Raw genomic sequence first — 15,453 nt, 5'->3', positions numbered from 1 at the left:
ATGTGTGTGTGTGTTCATGTGTGTGTGTGTTCGTGTGTGTGTTCGTGTGTGTGTTCGTGTGTGTGTGTTTGTGTGTGTGTTCATGTGTGTGTGTGTTGGTGTGTGTGTTCGTGTGTGTGTTCGTGTGTGTGTTCGTGTGTGTGTGTTTGTGTGTGTGTTCATGTGTGTGTGTGTTCGTGTGTGTGTTCATGTGTGTGTGTGTTGGTGTGTGTGTTGGTGTGTGTGTTCATGTGTGTGTGTGTTCGTGTGTGTGTTCATGTGTGTGTGTGTTGGTGTGTGTGTTGGTGTGTGTGTTGGTGTGTGTGTTCGTGTGTGTGTGTTTGTGTGTGTGTTCATGTGTGTGTGTGTTCGTGTGTGTGTGTTTGTGTGTGTGTGTTCATGTGTGTGTTTGTGTGTGTGTTCATGTGTGTGTGTGTTCGTGTGTGTGTTCGTGTGTGTGTTCATGTGTGTGTGTTCATGTGTGTGTGTTCATGTGTGTGTGTTCGTGTGTGTGTGTGTGTTCATGTGTGTGTGTTCGTGTGTGTGTGTGTGTTCATGTGTGTGTGTTCGTGTGTGTGTTTGTGTGTGTGTTTGTGTGTGTGTGTTCATGTGTGTGTGTGTGTGTGTTCGTGTGTGTGTGTTCATGTGTGTGTGTGTGTGTGTTCGTGTGTGTGTGTTCATGTGTGTGTTCGTGTGTGTGTTCATGTGTGTGTGTGTGTGTGTTCGTGTGTGTGTTTGTGTGTGTGTTCATGTGTGTGTGTTCGTGTGTGTGTGTTCGTGTGTGTGTGTTCGTGTGTGTGTTCATGTGTGTGTGTGTTCATGTGTGTGTGTGTTCATGTGTGTGTTCGTGTGTGTGTTCATGTGTGTGTTTGTGTGTGTGTTTGTGTGTGTGTTCGTGTGTGTGTTCGTGTGTGTGTTCGTGTGTGTGTTCCTGTGTGTGTGTGTGTGTGTTCGTGTGTGTGTTCCTGTGTGTGTGTGTTCGTGTGTGTGTGTTTGTGTGTGTGTGTTCATGTGTGTGTGTGTTCGTGTGTGTGTTCGTGTGTGTGTGTGTGTTCGTGTGTGTGTGTTCGTGTGTGTGTTTGTGTGTGTGTGTGTTCGTGTGTGTGTTCATGTGTGTGTGTTTGTGTGTGTGTTCCTGTGTGTGTGTTTGTGTGTGTGTTCATGTGTGTGTGTTCATGTGTGTGTGTTTGTGTGTGTGTTCATGTGTGTGTGTTCATGTGTGTGTGTTCGTGTGTGTGTTCGTGTGTGTGTGTTCGTGTGTGTGTTCGTGTGTGTGTGTTCGTGTGTGTGTTCATGTGTGTGTGTTCGTGTGTGTGTTCGTGTGTGTGTGTTCGTGTGTGTGTTCATGTGTGTGTGTTCGTGTGTGTGTTCATGTGTGTGTTCATGTGTGTGTGTTCGTGTGTGTGTTCATGTGTGTGTGTTCGTGTGTGTGTTCATGTGTGTGTGTTTGTGTGTGTGTTCCTGTGTGTGTGTTCGTGTGTGTGTTCATGTTTATCTAATCGTCTGTTTGTTTTTTACTCTCTTTGTGCGCTCTGCTTCATTCAGGGAAACCTGCCGTCACACCTGGTTCTCCAGACGTCCTCGCTCCTCGACCTTTGACCGGGAACGCCGGCTCCTCGCTCACCGTGTCGTCCCACCAAATGTCACACCCTTTGACATATTGTGACTTTAAGAAGAGAGCAGAGGCTCGCTGCAGGAGGAGGCTGAATGTCATATTTATAGACTGACCTTTACTTCACCCCGACTTAAAGGACTGTATGTCCACGGGGCTGGAGCATTGTGGGCGCTCCAGATCCAGGTTTGGACCACCGCACGACTCCAGCTGCTTGATGACTTCAGCGTGGACAAAAGTCAACAGAACAAACATTCTTCTTCTTCTCATCACTTAAAAAGATGAAACCAAAGATTGTCTATAAAACAGGATGTAGCAGCTGTGACATCACCTGTTGGAGGCCTTTCCTAAAATATCCTTCATGTTGGTCAGGTGACCTGCAGAAATACAAATGTAAACAAATGAACAGTTAACAATAATGGAATAGACACTGAAACACATGCAGAACTTAAGACTCTCAATCTTTAAAAGCAAGAGAGGGCGGCTTAAGCCTGGCTCTCACTGTGCGATTCTTCCCCGATTGTATAAAAGTCGGGGTGTCATGTCAGCTCACACTGTACGAGTGAAATCGGGACGGAGCATTGACAAATGTTAATAAAGTTTCATTTGAAAAAAACAAAGGACGACGGTTGGTGAAAGAGAAGGAAGTGAAGTTGTTGTAGGATATAGAAAAGTTGATACAATCGTAGATGTATGGAGACAAGTTTCAGAAAAGTGCTGCACTGATGATCTGTACAGAAAAGTCAAAAAAAACAAAAAAAAAACACCGGGTTGCGTCCTGCCGCAGGTCGCCATGACTACAGTCCTCCCTTGTCTCTCGTTGTTATATTGTCGTCACACACAACTTCTGCCGGACCCTTTCATATGTTTGAAATAAATCGGGGCGTCCCCGACGATCGCCGGGCAGATCGGGGACGTTAAGATTGGATCTTTGGACCGCTCACACTACAAGTTCATCTGAGCAGAGAATCAGGTCCGAGCAGCCTCGAGTCGGGAGAGACCCTGAGATTATCGGGAAGAAAGAATCGGAGCTCAAATCGGCCCGATGATCCTGCAGAGTGAGCCGGGCTTTAGCTGTCCTTTAAAAGTTACTCCACCTTAAAGGTGCTAAAGGTCTTTCCCCGTTCAGTCCTAGACCTCATTATTTTCAAAGTGATCCAGTTCTGAGATCTGGTTGAATGTATATTTCAGTCACCAAAGAAAGAAAAGGTCAGGAACCACTTCTTCAAGGCATGGCGACCCCTCTCCAACAGAGACCTTAACCATCTTAAAATCCTCGTTATCAAACAAAACCATCTGGTCATCATCATAAATAATATCAAAACAAAAACATCATGGAGGAATAACTGAAGGTTTAAAGGTTGAAAAACAAGACAATCTGTTTTCCCCCTTTATGATTATTAAAAGTTTCCAGCAGATTTCTTAAAACGACAAAGCCCTTTGTTACTGAGGGATCTGAACAGTTATCAGGTGTTTTTTGAGAAGAGGACAGAGTGGAGATGTCAGAAGGTGTTTGAGACACTTCTGATCTTTTGATGGGATAATGAGGAAAACGCCAAACGTCTGTTAAAGACACAAAATGAGATAAAATCCTAATCTGACATCATCACTTGATACTTTCTTCACATGCAGGTGTTATAAACGTATAAAGAACACAAAGCCCTCTGATTGGAGACGTCTTAAAGCAGATGTTATAAACGTATAAAGAACACAAAGCCCTCTGATTGGAGACGTCTTAAAGCAGATGTTATAAACGTATAAAGAACACAAAGCCCTCTGATTGGAGACGTCTTAAAGCAGGTGTTACATGTTAAAGACTCTAGTTTGGCCTTGTGATGATAAACCGTCCGGCTCACGTCATTAATAAGAGACGGACAGATGTGGCTCCGTGGTGTTTGAGCGGTGTGAGGACATGATGGATGTGAGTTCTGATCTGACTGATTCTCTGAGAATAGACGTGGACCGTCTCTGTGTGTGACGGACACTCGGGGAGATTCAGACGGAGAACTCAACACAAACATTACAAACAGTGAAACACATTCTGTGCTTGTTGCAGCTGAACGCAGAGTTGAACATTCTTATTTAAAAGTCTAATATAGACCGTACTGCTACTGTGGCCATGTTGCCGTGACGACACGCTCAGGGGTAGGTCGCAACGTCGCAAATCTGAGCAACTGTTTTCATTTCCAAGCTTCCAGAGTGACGATTAAGTACGGAGACAACCGATCAAATTATTTAAAAAAACATAAAACTATTACACTTCCTGTCAGTACCTCTGGTCACTTCCTGTCAGTACCTCTGGTCACTTCCTGTCAGTACCTGTGCTCTGCCTCTGGTCACTTCCTGTCAGCACCTGTGCTCTGCCTCTGGTCACTTCCTGTCAGTACCTCTGGTCACTTCCTGTCAGTACCTCTGGTCACTTCCTGTCAGTACCTCTGGTCACTTCCTGTCAGCACCTGTGTGTCCGATCACACTTAAAGCTCTCTAGATCCTCTCTGATGTTCGTCTCTTTGGATAAAAGCGTCTGCTAAGTGAATTGTAGAATATTTAGCAACCTGTTAGATACGGCTAACGTTAGCATTCAGCCACTTCCTGTTTAAAGTCCCATAAAACAGGAACTCTGAGAGTATCTAACCGTAACAGGAATTTGATTGGATCATTGAAAAGTTGAAAAGCTCTCTAATGGGTTGAAAAAATGAAACGCCCCTTTAAGTGCAGTTTGAAAAGTTTTATATGAAGAGAAAATACAATAATTAAATGTAATTTTTTAGATGTAAAACACTCTTAACACACACTTCAAATATATTTATTAGATAAGTGAACATTTATCACAGGAAACTGTTTCATGGCGACTTTTGAACATTCACATCTGAGAACCAATGAAGCGATATAAAAGTTCTTAATCGCTCGTTTAGAGAGAAATGATTTGAGTCTGAGATCAAACTAAGAAAAGAGAAAAAGTTTGAATTTGATGAATTTAACTGTTCAACTCTCAGACTCAGTGGAAACTCGGTGTCTGGTTTACATAAACATTTCTTAAGGCAGCTTATCGTGACCTTGACATTCTGACTGGTGGGGGGGCGTGGCCTGACAGAGTTTGGGGGGGTATAAAACTGCAGTGACACCTCCACTCTGCCCCGCTCTCACTTCTCCCACAGAGGACCAGCTGACTGAGGTGCTTTCACTGACGGTAGGTTTCAACTTTAACTCACTTTTAGTTTGAGGAAAGGATCCGTCCAAACGGTGCAGAGGAAGAATTTAGAGAGAGCAGAGTCGATTCTTACACAAATATAAACTTTTAGTGCAGGCAGCTTTTTGAAGTTTGATTTTAAACTCTGTTCCTGCAGCTCACAGAGAGTTTTTAAATGAAGGTTAAAGTCGTCTAGTTTTGTGTTTAATGGATGTTTGAGCTTTGTGTTTCTTGCAGCATGTGAACAGAGTGAAAATCTTTGAAGAATATGTTTGAAACACGTCTTCCATCTTTTCTCTTCCAGTGAGGACGAGAACATATCTGACAACATGGTGAAGATCGGAGTCAATGGGTGAGTTGCTGCTCTTTTCATTCATTCAGCTTTTCTCATGTGTCAGCTGGTGGCTGTTTGGTCCCCAGGGTGTCGGACTCGATCTGTCATTAGAGTCCATGAACTGCAGAAGATTCACTCATACTGTTCTAATTCAATCAGTCTGATTCAAACATTTATTATAAAACTCAGATGAACACGAGACGTAGCACCAAACATGGAACAACAGAGTTTGTAAAGTTCCTCCATGTCACACGTCGGCATGCAGCAGCTGTTCAGTGTGCAGTCCAGGTGTCCAACAAAGTGCAGCAGGTGCACGACCTCCAGACCTTTATGAACGCTGCTCCCCTCCACAGAGAGACTTACATAAGAGCAGCGGGGGAAATCTCTCTTTTCCTTAATCGGTAATAATATTATAAGAATCAAGATGGACCCTCCAGTGATTCTGTGACCCTCAAACAAACACCACAGAGTGGATTTTAATTATTCCACTTCAAGACAAAGAGAATAAGAAAGGAAAGTGGAGGAATGTGCTTCAGTGAGGAGGAGATGATGATGGAGGGGAAAAAGAAGAAGAGTTTAAAAAACTTAAAAACAGAAAAGTGTCTCCTTCTATTGGAGCAGACAGAACTCCACGAGGACGGAGACTTCCTGTTTAGTCTCTTTGATATTTAAAATATCCAACTCTCATGTGAAAGTTATTTTATTGTTTTATTTGCATTGTTGCAGCGTTTCAGTTCTGCACATGTTGCTCTCTGAGTATGATGTAATATATGCAGCAGCAGAAGTACAACTTGTAAATCTTTAAAACAACGAGTGAACAAGATGTCAGAAGTTTGTTTAAACCTGAAGAGACTTTCAAACTGTCTGAATTAATAAATAATGTGGGTGGGAGCAGCCATGAAACACATCAGATAAAAAACATGAAGCAAAACATCTTAGAAGATTCAAATAAATAAATTCAAATAAATAAATTCAAATAAATAAATTCAAATGAATAAATTCAAATAAATAAATTCAAATAAATACATTCAAATGAATAAATTCAAATAAATAAATTCAAATAAATAAATTCAAATGAATAAATTCAAATAAATAAATTCAAATAAATACATTCAAATGAATAAATTCAAATAAATAAATTCAAATAAATACATTCAAATGAATAAATTCAAATAAATAAATTCAAATGAATAAATTCAAATAAATAAATTCAAATGAATAAATTCAAATGAATAAATTCAAATAAATAAATTCAAATGAATAAATGCACCTTTTTTCAAAGCTCTGTCTTAGAGAGAGGACTGTGGACAGGACTCGTCTATTCTCTGGTTATTTATAGTCCGGTGGTGTTGTGGTGTCACGGTTGGCGACCCCTCTTCCTCCACACCCTTCAGACCCCCCCCCCCCCCCCCGTATCTCTCCTCCTCTCAGCTGTCACATTCTTTTTAGTCTCTCCTCGACTATTTTTAACCCTCTAACCTTTCTGCTGAAGTTCAGAGATCATCCGGACGCCTTTTTTATGGACAGTGTGCGCTCTCGTGACTGAGATAGACGAGGAAGCTTTTTCCTCCTCCTCCTCCTCCTCCTCCTCCTCCTCCTCTTCCTCCTCCTCCTACCTCTCCTCCTCCTCCTCGTCCTCCTCCTCCTCCTCCTCCTCCTCCTCCTCTTCCTCCTCCTCCTCCTCCTCCTCCTCCTCCAACCTCTCTTCCTCATCCTCCTCCTACCTCTCCTCCTCTCCCTCATCCTCCTCCTACCTCTCCTCCTCCTCCTCCTCTTTCTCCTCCTACCTCTCCTCCTCTTCCTCCTCCTCCTCCTCTTCCTCCTCCTCCTCCTCCTACCTCTCCTCCTCTTCCTCCTCCTCCTCCTCTTCCTCCTCCTCCTCCTCTTCCTCCTCCTCCTCCTCCTCCTCTTCTTCCTCCTCCTCCTCCTCCTCCTCCTCCTCTTCTTCCTCCTCCTCCTCCTACCTCTCCTCTTCTTCCTCCTCTTCCTCCTCCTCCTCCTCCTCCTCCTCCTCTTCTTCCTCCTCCTCCTCTTCTTCCTCCTCCTCCTCCTCTTCCTCTTCGTCCTCCTCCTCCTCCTCCTCCTCTTCCTCCTCTGTGAAACAGCTGCAGGGAGATTTAGCTCTTTAATCCTGTCTTCATACCAACACAGAGTCTCCTTCTGGTTTGTCTGTGGTGAGGAGATCTGCAGTTTCCTCTTCCTCCCACTGTGTCAGTTAAATCCACTCAGCTAACTAATCACCTGAACTGTAATCAATATTCCCTGGCAGCTGGAGGTCATCGTTTATTTCCTGCCATCGTTTCTCTCGTTCGTATCGCACTCAAAGGCGTGACAGGAATCTCTGTTGCTAACGGTAACCAAACAAAAAAACACAACTGAAGTTACAAACTAACTCGGGTTTAGTGCGGACGCCAGAACTTAAGAGCTGCGGCAACAGGCCACAGGTCTGTGGTAACCATGGAAACAAAGAGAATATAGCAGGAGCGCAGGAGACTGTTTGGGTTGCTCGGCAACAGGTCAGATTCAACAAAGATGTTGAACTTGATTCATTAATGGAGCAAGAATGTATATTCTTGTTTTGTCTGTTCGTCCTCAAAGCTCCAAAACAGACGCTAAACACTTGTTGCTAATGTTTAGTTTAAAAACACTGTCATATAAAAAGCTAATGCTACACTGTTAGCATTAAACTTTCCAAACAGCCGCAGTAAATGACCTTCAGCATCATGACGACCTTCACTGCTGCTGCTGTGACTTCCTGGTGCATTTTGACCTTTCTGTAGACCGACCAGGCTCTAATGTTGGCAGAGTGCGATTGTTTCCATAACAGCGGTGTCACGTTTCAAACGGTCCCACAGTGAGTAATGAGACTCTGATGTAACTCAGTCAGCGCTGAACCTTTCTGTTCTCAGCCTGTCATTTAAGTGCTTATATCTCAAGAAGCAGAGTGGGATTCTCTGGCACAACTTCACAAACTAACAAGCTGCATGAAGAGGTCAACATGCTCCAGCTACACCTGAAGTATGAAGATCCGGGGGTCGGACCCTGAGGAACACCACAAGCCCAAAAGCTTTTTTTACAGATCATGTGACGCAGAAAACAGAGCTTAGAGTGATTTAATAAATGATGTCATCACACACTTTGTCCAGCAGAGGGCGCTCTAACTCCACACCTCTAAATCCTCTCAGCACGGTCTGAAGCGTGCACTGGAGCTGGTCACCATCAGCGGTGATTCTAGAGCCTGTTGGGGCCCGAGGTGAAAGAGGGGCCTCTCCAACCAACTTTCAGCAGGGCAACAAGAATGAGTGATGTCAGCTGGGGCCCCCTTAGGGAGGTTTTTTGCACATTTTGGCGCGCTGGTGGCGCAGTGCTTAGAGCGCGTGCCCCATGTATGGAAGCCTTAGTCTTCCAAGCGTGCGGCCAAGGTTCGAATCTAGCCTTTGGCTCATGTCCTGCATGTCGTTCCCCACTCTCTCTCTCTCTCCCTGATTTCCAACTATACCCACTCTCATGTCTCTCCATTAAAGGCACAAAAAGCCCCAAAAAATTATCTTTAAAATTTGAACATTTTCAGCCGCTGCTTTGGGGCCCCCTACTGGTCATGGGCCCCAAGCAGTCGCCTGCCCTGCCTGTTGACAAGCAGCGCCCCTGATCAGCAATGAACTCCATCGCTCACTATTCATGGTTGATGTATTTATGTGAGAAAGCTGCCTCAGTAACTTTTTATCATCGTACTGGTGAAAAATCCACAAACAGAAAGTCACTTTTCATTCAAACCTCTAAGAACAAGAAGCTCTGTGAATATTTTCCTTACAGATCGGTTTGGACCCCAACAGTTCTGTATCAGTCGGTCTCCAGTCTGTGAATTTTTCTAATAGTTTAACGTTTTGTTGACGGCATCAACCGCGCTCTTTAAGTGCCCTTGAGCATGGCTTCAGTCGACTGTTGACCCCAGACACAGAAAGGTCATGTGTGCTTTTCTTCAGGTGACTGTATGACCTCTGATGCACGTGATAAATGAGCTTCTTAAAGAGTTGTTTGAACAGTTTGGAGGTGTTGACTTAGTTCAACAAAGAGAGACGTCGTGTCTGCAGCCGCCTCGTCTGAGCTCTTGAGAAAGATTCAACATATCAGATAAGAGTTATTCTCACGTGTGTGTGTGTAAACATGGATTTCAGACAAACTTTACTTAATATGAGGAAACTGATTCCTTCATTGAGATTCATTCTTTAAACCTTCTGAATCACTCTGGGCTGCAGATTTTGGCCGAGGCGATGATGGCCGCTGGGTTACGAGGTCGTCGATGAGGTCGTTTAATTTTGACTTTTTTATGAAGCTGTGGAGAAGAATTACGGACACGAGGACGAGAGCAGCGCCTCCTCTTTAGTTTAACTTAAACCTTTCACATCTCCGACCTTCACTCAACAAATCAAGTGTTCCCCGGCGCTCATATTTTACTGAAGGCATCAAACAGCCACGTTAGAACTTTACAGCTCGACTGCAGAACTTTTTTAATTTTCCTCCAGATGATGTTTGTTGTTGACCTTTTTACAGGTCGATGTTAGAGCAGCTCTTCTTCCTCTCTCCTTCCTCTCTCTCTCTCTCCTCCCTCTCTCCTTCCTCTCTTCTTCCTCTCTTCTTCTTCTCTTCTTCCTCTCTCCTTCCTCTCCTCTCTCTCTCTCCTTCCTCTCTCCTTCCTCTCCTCTCTCTCTCTCCTCCCTCTCTCCTCTTCCTCTCTCCTTCCTCTCCTCTCTCTCCTTCCTCTCCTCTCTCTCTCTCTCTCCTTCCTCTCCTCTCTCTCTCCTCCCTCTCTCCTCTTCCTCTCTCTCGCTCCTTCCTCTCTCTCTCTCTCTCCTTCCTCTCTCCTTCCTCTCCTCTCTCTCTCTCCTTCCTCTCCTCTCTCTCTCCTCCCTCTCTCCTCTTCCTCTCTCTCTCTCCTCTCTCTCTCTCTCTCCTTCCTCTCTCCTTCCTCTTCTCTCTCTCTCTCTCTCTCCTTCCTCTCCTCCCTCTCTCTCCTCCCTCTCTCCTCTTCCTCTCTCTCTCTCTCTCCTCCCTCTCTCCTCTTCCTCTCTCCTTCCTCTCCTCTCTCTCTCTCCTTTCTCTCTCCTCTCCATCTCTTCTTCCTCTCTCCTCTCCATCTCTTCTTCCTCTCTCCTTCCTCTCTCTCTCCTTTCTCTCTCCTCTCTCTCTCTCCTCTCTCTTTCCTTCCTCTTCTTCCTCTCTCTCTCTCTCTCCTTCCTCTCCTCTCTCTCCTCTCTCTCTTTCCTTCCTCTATCCTTCCTCTCGTCTGTTCCTGATTGAACATCTCTGCCCTCTGTTAGTCCCCCTCTCCACTTTCTCTCCTCTTTCTCGCCCCTCTCTGTAGCAGCAGCCTTATTAGGCATCAACAGACTTTGAGCTGACGCTGCCAACTATTGTTATCTGGAGTCGAGGTAGGCAGGCCTTGTACGGCCCTGCTGTCCTCTGCTCCTCTTTTAGTTATAGTGTAGTGCCCCCTGCTGGTCAGAGACGAGGTGTGGTGTGAGCTGGATGAATGCAAGCTGATTAAAACATTTATTTTATTTTTGATTTTGATTTGACGAGTTCTAGTCCCTGAAACTCAATCTCATATTTTATTTTAGAATTTGTAATCTTGTTAAATCTGTTTTAATCTGTTGCTTCTCCGCGCTGACCTCGTGCTCCTTTGTTTCAGATTCGGACGTATCGGCCGTCTGGTGACCCGCGCCGCCGCCACAGGAGGCAAGGTGGAAGTCGTGGCCATCAACGACCCCTTCATCGATCTGGACTACATGGTGAGAGGCCTGCCTGTAGTCTGGGAGTGAAATAAACTTAAATCTGTAAAATAACGGAGAGGTTTAGTAAAATCATCTGTAAAAATCATCCTGAGGGAAAAGAACACAAATCAAGATGTAGAAGTTTTAAAGGAGGCATTCAGTTAATGTCAACTTTGTGTATACAGAGAACTTATTTAAAAAAACAAAAAGCTTTAGAAACCTGCCTGCAGAGATGTGACGCTTCCTGCTGCAGGTTTTTCAAAATAAAAGCCTCTTTCCTCCGAGTATTTCTCATGTTGTTTAAACTTATATTTTCCTCTAAGCTGCACATTTTAATTCTTGTTTTTCTAACACACCCTCACTGCTCTGCTGCAGGTCTACATGTTCAAATACGACTCCACTCACGGCGTGTTCAAGCACGGAGAGGTGAAGGCCGAGGGCGGCAAGCTGGTCATCGGAAACATGCACATCATGGTGTTCCACGAGTACGTGCTCCCTAAACTTCAAGATTTCAACCCCTTTAAAAGTGTTCATCCCTCCCTCAGGCAGCTGCTGCAGATCGTTTATTACTTAATCCTGTTTCTGTTGATGGACATGAAACCTCACATTTAAAACATTCTACTTCCTGTTTGTGTTCAGGAGAGACCCCGCCAACATCAAATGGAGCGATGCTGGCGTGGACTACGTGGTGGAGTCCACCGGTGTGTTCACCACCATCGAGAAAGCCTCGGTACGTTTCTAAACTAAATCCTGGTTTCATGAATTATTTATTTAATGAACTTTTTCAGTTCCACACGTTTGACCTCTCGTGTGTTTCCGTAGGCTCACTTGAAGGGCGGAGCCAAGAGGGTGGTGATCTCCGCTCCCAGCGCCGACGCCCCCATGTTCGTCATGGGCGTCAACCACGAGAAGTACGACAACTCCATGAAGGTTGTCAGGTGAGTCTCTGCTGGTTACAAACATCTAATTTAAACGTTGGTTTGGAAACATTGTGTGGCTTTAACCTCGGGGTTAGCTGATGGCGTTGGCGTCTCCTCCCGTTAGCGAGACACAGCATGGCGACTCTTTTCCAATCTCGACAGCAGCATGTCAACATCTGTGCCAAGAAGACGAGACGTCAAACCGACATCATCTGCCTGTCTCTAACCAGTATCTCCTGTCTCGTCTCCATAGCAACGCTTCCTGCACAACCAACTGCCTGGCCCCCATCGCCAAGGTCATCAACGATAACTTTGGAATCGTTGAGGGTCTCATGGTGAGGAAGCCAGATGTTTTTATTACACACATGAAAAACATGGCCGCTCCACATTCACACACACAAAAAAATTCTGTTTCATGAGAGATTTATTTTATTTTGTGGCTTTTTATGACTTTTTATAAAGAGGGGACGGGCGGGGCGGGGCGGGGCGGGGGGGTAGAGACTCTTCACTTCCTGATACAGCTGTCAATCAAACGTTACACTCTGATGTTAAAACATAACTCTTTGTTACATTCTGCTCCTCTCTCCTTCAGAGCACAGTCCACGCCATCACCGCCACACAGAAGACCGTTGATGGTCCTTCTGGTAAGCTGTGGAGAGACGGACGCGGCGCCTCCCAGAACATCATCCCCGCCTCCACCGGAGCCGCCAAGGCCGTGGGCAAGGTCGTCCCCGAGCTGAACGGGTACGATGAACGTTAATCTTAATTTAAAATGTGTTGAAAACAATCGAGACGTGTCTGAAAGATGATGAGGTGTAAGAAGGAGGACGCTGTTTGACTTTTTAAAACCTGGTTCTTACAGGAAAATCACCGGTATGGCTTTCCGTGTCCCCACCCCCAACGTCTCTGTGGTCGACCTGACCGTCCGTCTGGAGAAGCCTGTAAGTCTCTACGTCCTCACAGACTCCACTGTCAGTCGCAGAGTTACATCATCGACTGTTTGGTTTCACATGATGAGGAGCTCAAGTCAAAATGTTTTAAAGTTTCAACTCAGATTTTTAATCTCTAAATAATATTTAAATGTTCCTCTGCTTCAGGCCAAGTACGAAGATATCAAGAAGGTGGTCAAGGCCGCTGCTGAGGGACCAATGAAGGGAGTTCTGGCATACACAGAGGACCAGGTGAACATTAGTTCTTCTTCTTCCTACAGGACACTCGACCTCTGCAGGAAGCATGTAGTCATGACTGAGCCGTACATGAGCCACTAGGTGGCAGCAAATCTTAACAATGTGGCAGCTAAAGGTGTCACTGCATCTGGATTTGAACTCTTCAGAGTATTTTTACAGCAGTAGTAGTAATCATTTGTTTCAGTCACAAGAAAAAACAAAAACATATCAGTTCCAAGAATTTCTTTCAAAACAAAACAAATGAAACAAACAAAAAACAAAACAGAAGTAAAACTCACAAAAAATAATCAAACCGACCTTTTAGATTTGTTAAACACCTTTTTTTTAACCAAAAATGTAAATCTGGAAAGTGAACTACACATTCTTAATTCCATTAGAACAATCTTATGTTAATGTTAGAATTAAAGAGTCAGTGGAGGAAAACTTCAGACCAACAGACATCGGTGTAAATGACCCCGGTCCAGCTGAGGTCACTTCCAGCTCCTACAAATAAATGGTGACTGCTGAGATGCTGAACTCGAGGCTTCAAAGTTCACAATCCAGTTCCTCAGTGACCGTCTTTAAGTCTTTAAGGTCGTATCTTAAGTTTAATCATTTGTCTCTGCTCAGGTCGTGTCCACCGACTTCAACGGCGACCCTCACTCCTCCATCTTCGACGCCGGAGCCGGCATCGCTCTCAACGAACACTTCGTCAAGCTGGTTTCATGGTGAGGCGTTCGGCTGAAACAGCGCCCCCTGCTGTCAGCTGACTTCTTAACCATCACTTCAGACATAACAGCGTCATCACTGGATATAAAGATATAACATGATTCTGTGTTTGTCTGCAGGTATGACAACGAGTTCGGGTACAGTAACCGTGTGTGCGACCTGGTTCAGCACATGTTCACTAAGGAGTGAAGTCCTCTGACCACGCCTCCTTTCCTTCCCATGATTCCCTCCTCCTTCACCTGTGACCCCCGGGAGCAAACTCTTCTACGACAAACGCCTCGCTGATGATGAAATCTTTTTATACTCCAAAGTCTCGTCGGTGGTGTCGGGTGGCGAGGACCGCAGCGGGCGCCGTTTGTAGAGCTGATTGGTGATGTACTGAACGGTTTTGTTGCACTGAACATGCACAGTGGCTCCTTTGCACTTAACATGATAATAAAACCCTCAGTTTGTGGAAACACCCGAGACTTTGATTTTTATTTGAACACAGATCAGAGTTCACTTGTCGCTCTAAACGGTACGATGGTTTAATTTGACTTTAGTGTCGACTTTCGCTCCTGGTTTAGACCTTGACATATGAAAATGGGCATCAACTTTTTTTTATTTTGGATAATTTTTATTATAGTAACACCCAATAGACAAACAAAAACACAAGTGGTACACTTCACCTCTCCGTAAAGCCAGGACAAAACAAAACACAGTAAAACAAACAAAAAACAAACAAAAGAAACAAAAGAAACAAAAACGAACAAAAAATGTAAATAAAAAAGCAAGACCCTTCCCGCCTCCATCAACCTGCCCTCCCCTCCCCCATCCCACTCCAATCTTTATAAATAGAAGATAAAAAAGATGGTAAACAGAAGGAAGAGTCAGTTACTCAACATGTCAGAAAACATTTGTAACCACAAAAAAAAAACTGAAAGTCTTGAATTTCGTTCAAACTCAGTGAATGAAAATAACTATTTTAAAAGCATTTTTTGTTTAAGGAAGATGAAAGAGGGGGAGGAACATCTGGATGATTGCTTTTCTCAAGATTCAGATGTGAGTGTATTGGGTGACGGGTCAATGATTCACGTTTAGTCCAAGTCATGAGCAGGCTGCTCGCTCTGAGTTTTTGGCCAGACTGAAAATCTTGTAGAGAATCTGAAGGCAGAGAGAGTAAACACTGAAAACTGTAAACACTCACTGATATCACCTAATGTCAGTTAAGATCTCCTGAGGGTCAGACTGTCTTTACACTAAACCTCCTCTAGAGGGCGACATAACCTTGAGATTTCTGAGAGTCAGGGGTCACCAGACAGACACCGTCTGCTGGAACTCATATTTATTTTCTACAACAGATTATCAGATTTGTTGTTTCACCTTGATTTAACCCTCATGCATCATTATGGACATTTTTGTCCATTTGGTCAAATGTTTCCTCTTCATCTGGTCATCACTTAGTCTGTTAGTGCATATGGCACACATTTCTTTTGTAAGAAAGTCTCTTGACACATTTTGGAATGCACATTTTATTTTTTTAATAGATCAATAAAACACTGAAACATGTTTATGACCCTCTGAAGTCACTAAGGACAAAAATGTCCACTTACAAAAAACTGATATAAAAATAGAACAGATTGATATTTGTTTATTTGTTATATGTTTGTACATATAAGGGGGGGGATTTGTTAGACATCACATTTTGACCCTCTCCATCCTGATCGTCTGTGAGGTGTCCAGGTGTCACACTAAAACTCAAAAAAGGGTGCA

At 44.2% G+C, this 15,453-nt stretch overlaps 1 protein-coding gene across 1 annotated transcript; it reads left to right on the top strand.

Moving 5' to 3' along the window:
* Window positions 1-4,680: 4,680 nt before the first annotated feature.
* LOC132991099 (glyceraldehyde-3-phosphate dehydrogenase-like) lies at window positions 4,681-14,159 on the top strand. Its single transcript, XM_061059716.1, has 12 exons — window positions 4,681-4,781; window positions 5,086-5,133; window positions 10,805-10,904; window positions 11,262-11,371; window positions 11,526-11,616; window positions 11,709-11,824; window positions 12,060-12,141; window positions 12,399-12,550; window positions 12,669-12,747; window positions 12,904-12,987; window positions 13,603-13,700; window positions 13,821-14,159. The coding sequence occupies exons 2-12, from the start codon at window positions 5,111-5,113 to the stop codon at window positions 13,888-13,890; spliced, it is 1,005 nt and encodes a 334-aa protein (XP_060915699.1). The 5' UTR covers window positions 4,681-4,781; window positions 5,086-5,110; the 3' UTR covers window positions 13,891-14,159.
* The last annotated feature ends 1,294 nt before the right edge of the window (window positions 14,160-15,453 follow it).

This window comes from Labrus mixtus, chromosome 16, assembly GCF_963584025.1.
Source record: "Labrus mixtus chromosome 16, fLabMix1.1, whole genome shotgun sequence".
NCBI classification, from domain to species: Eukaryota; Metazoa; Chordata; class Actinopteri; order Labriformes; family Labridae; genus Labrus; species Labrus mixtus.
Note: the sequence above shows the minus strand (reverse complement) of the source record. Positions and strands in the feature narration are given on the sequence as shown.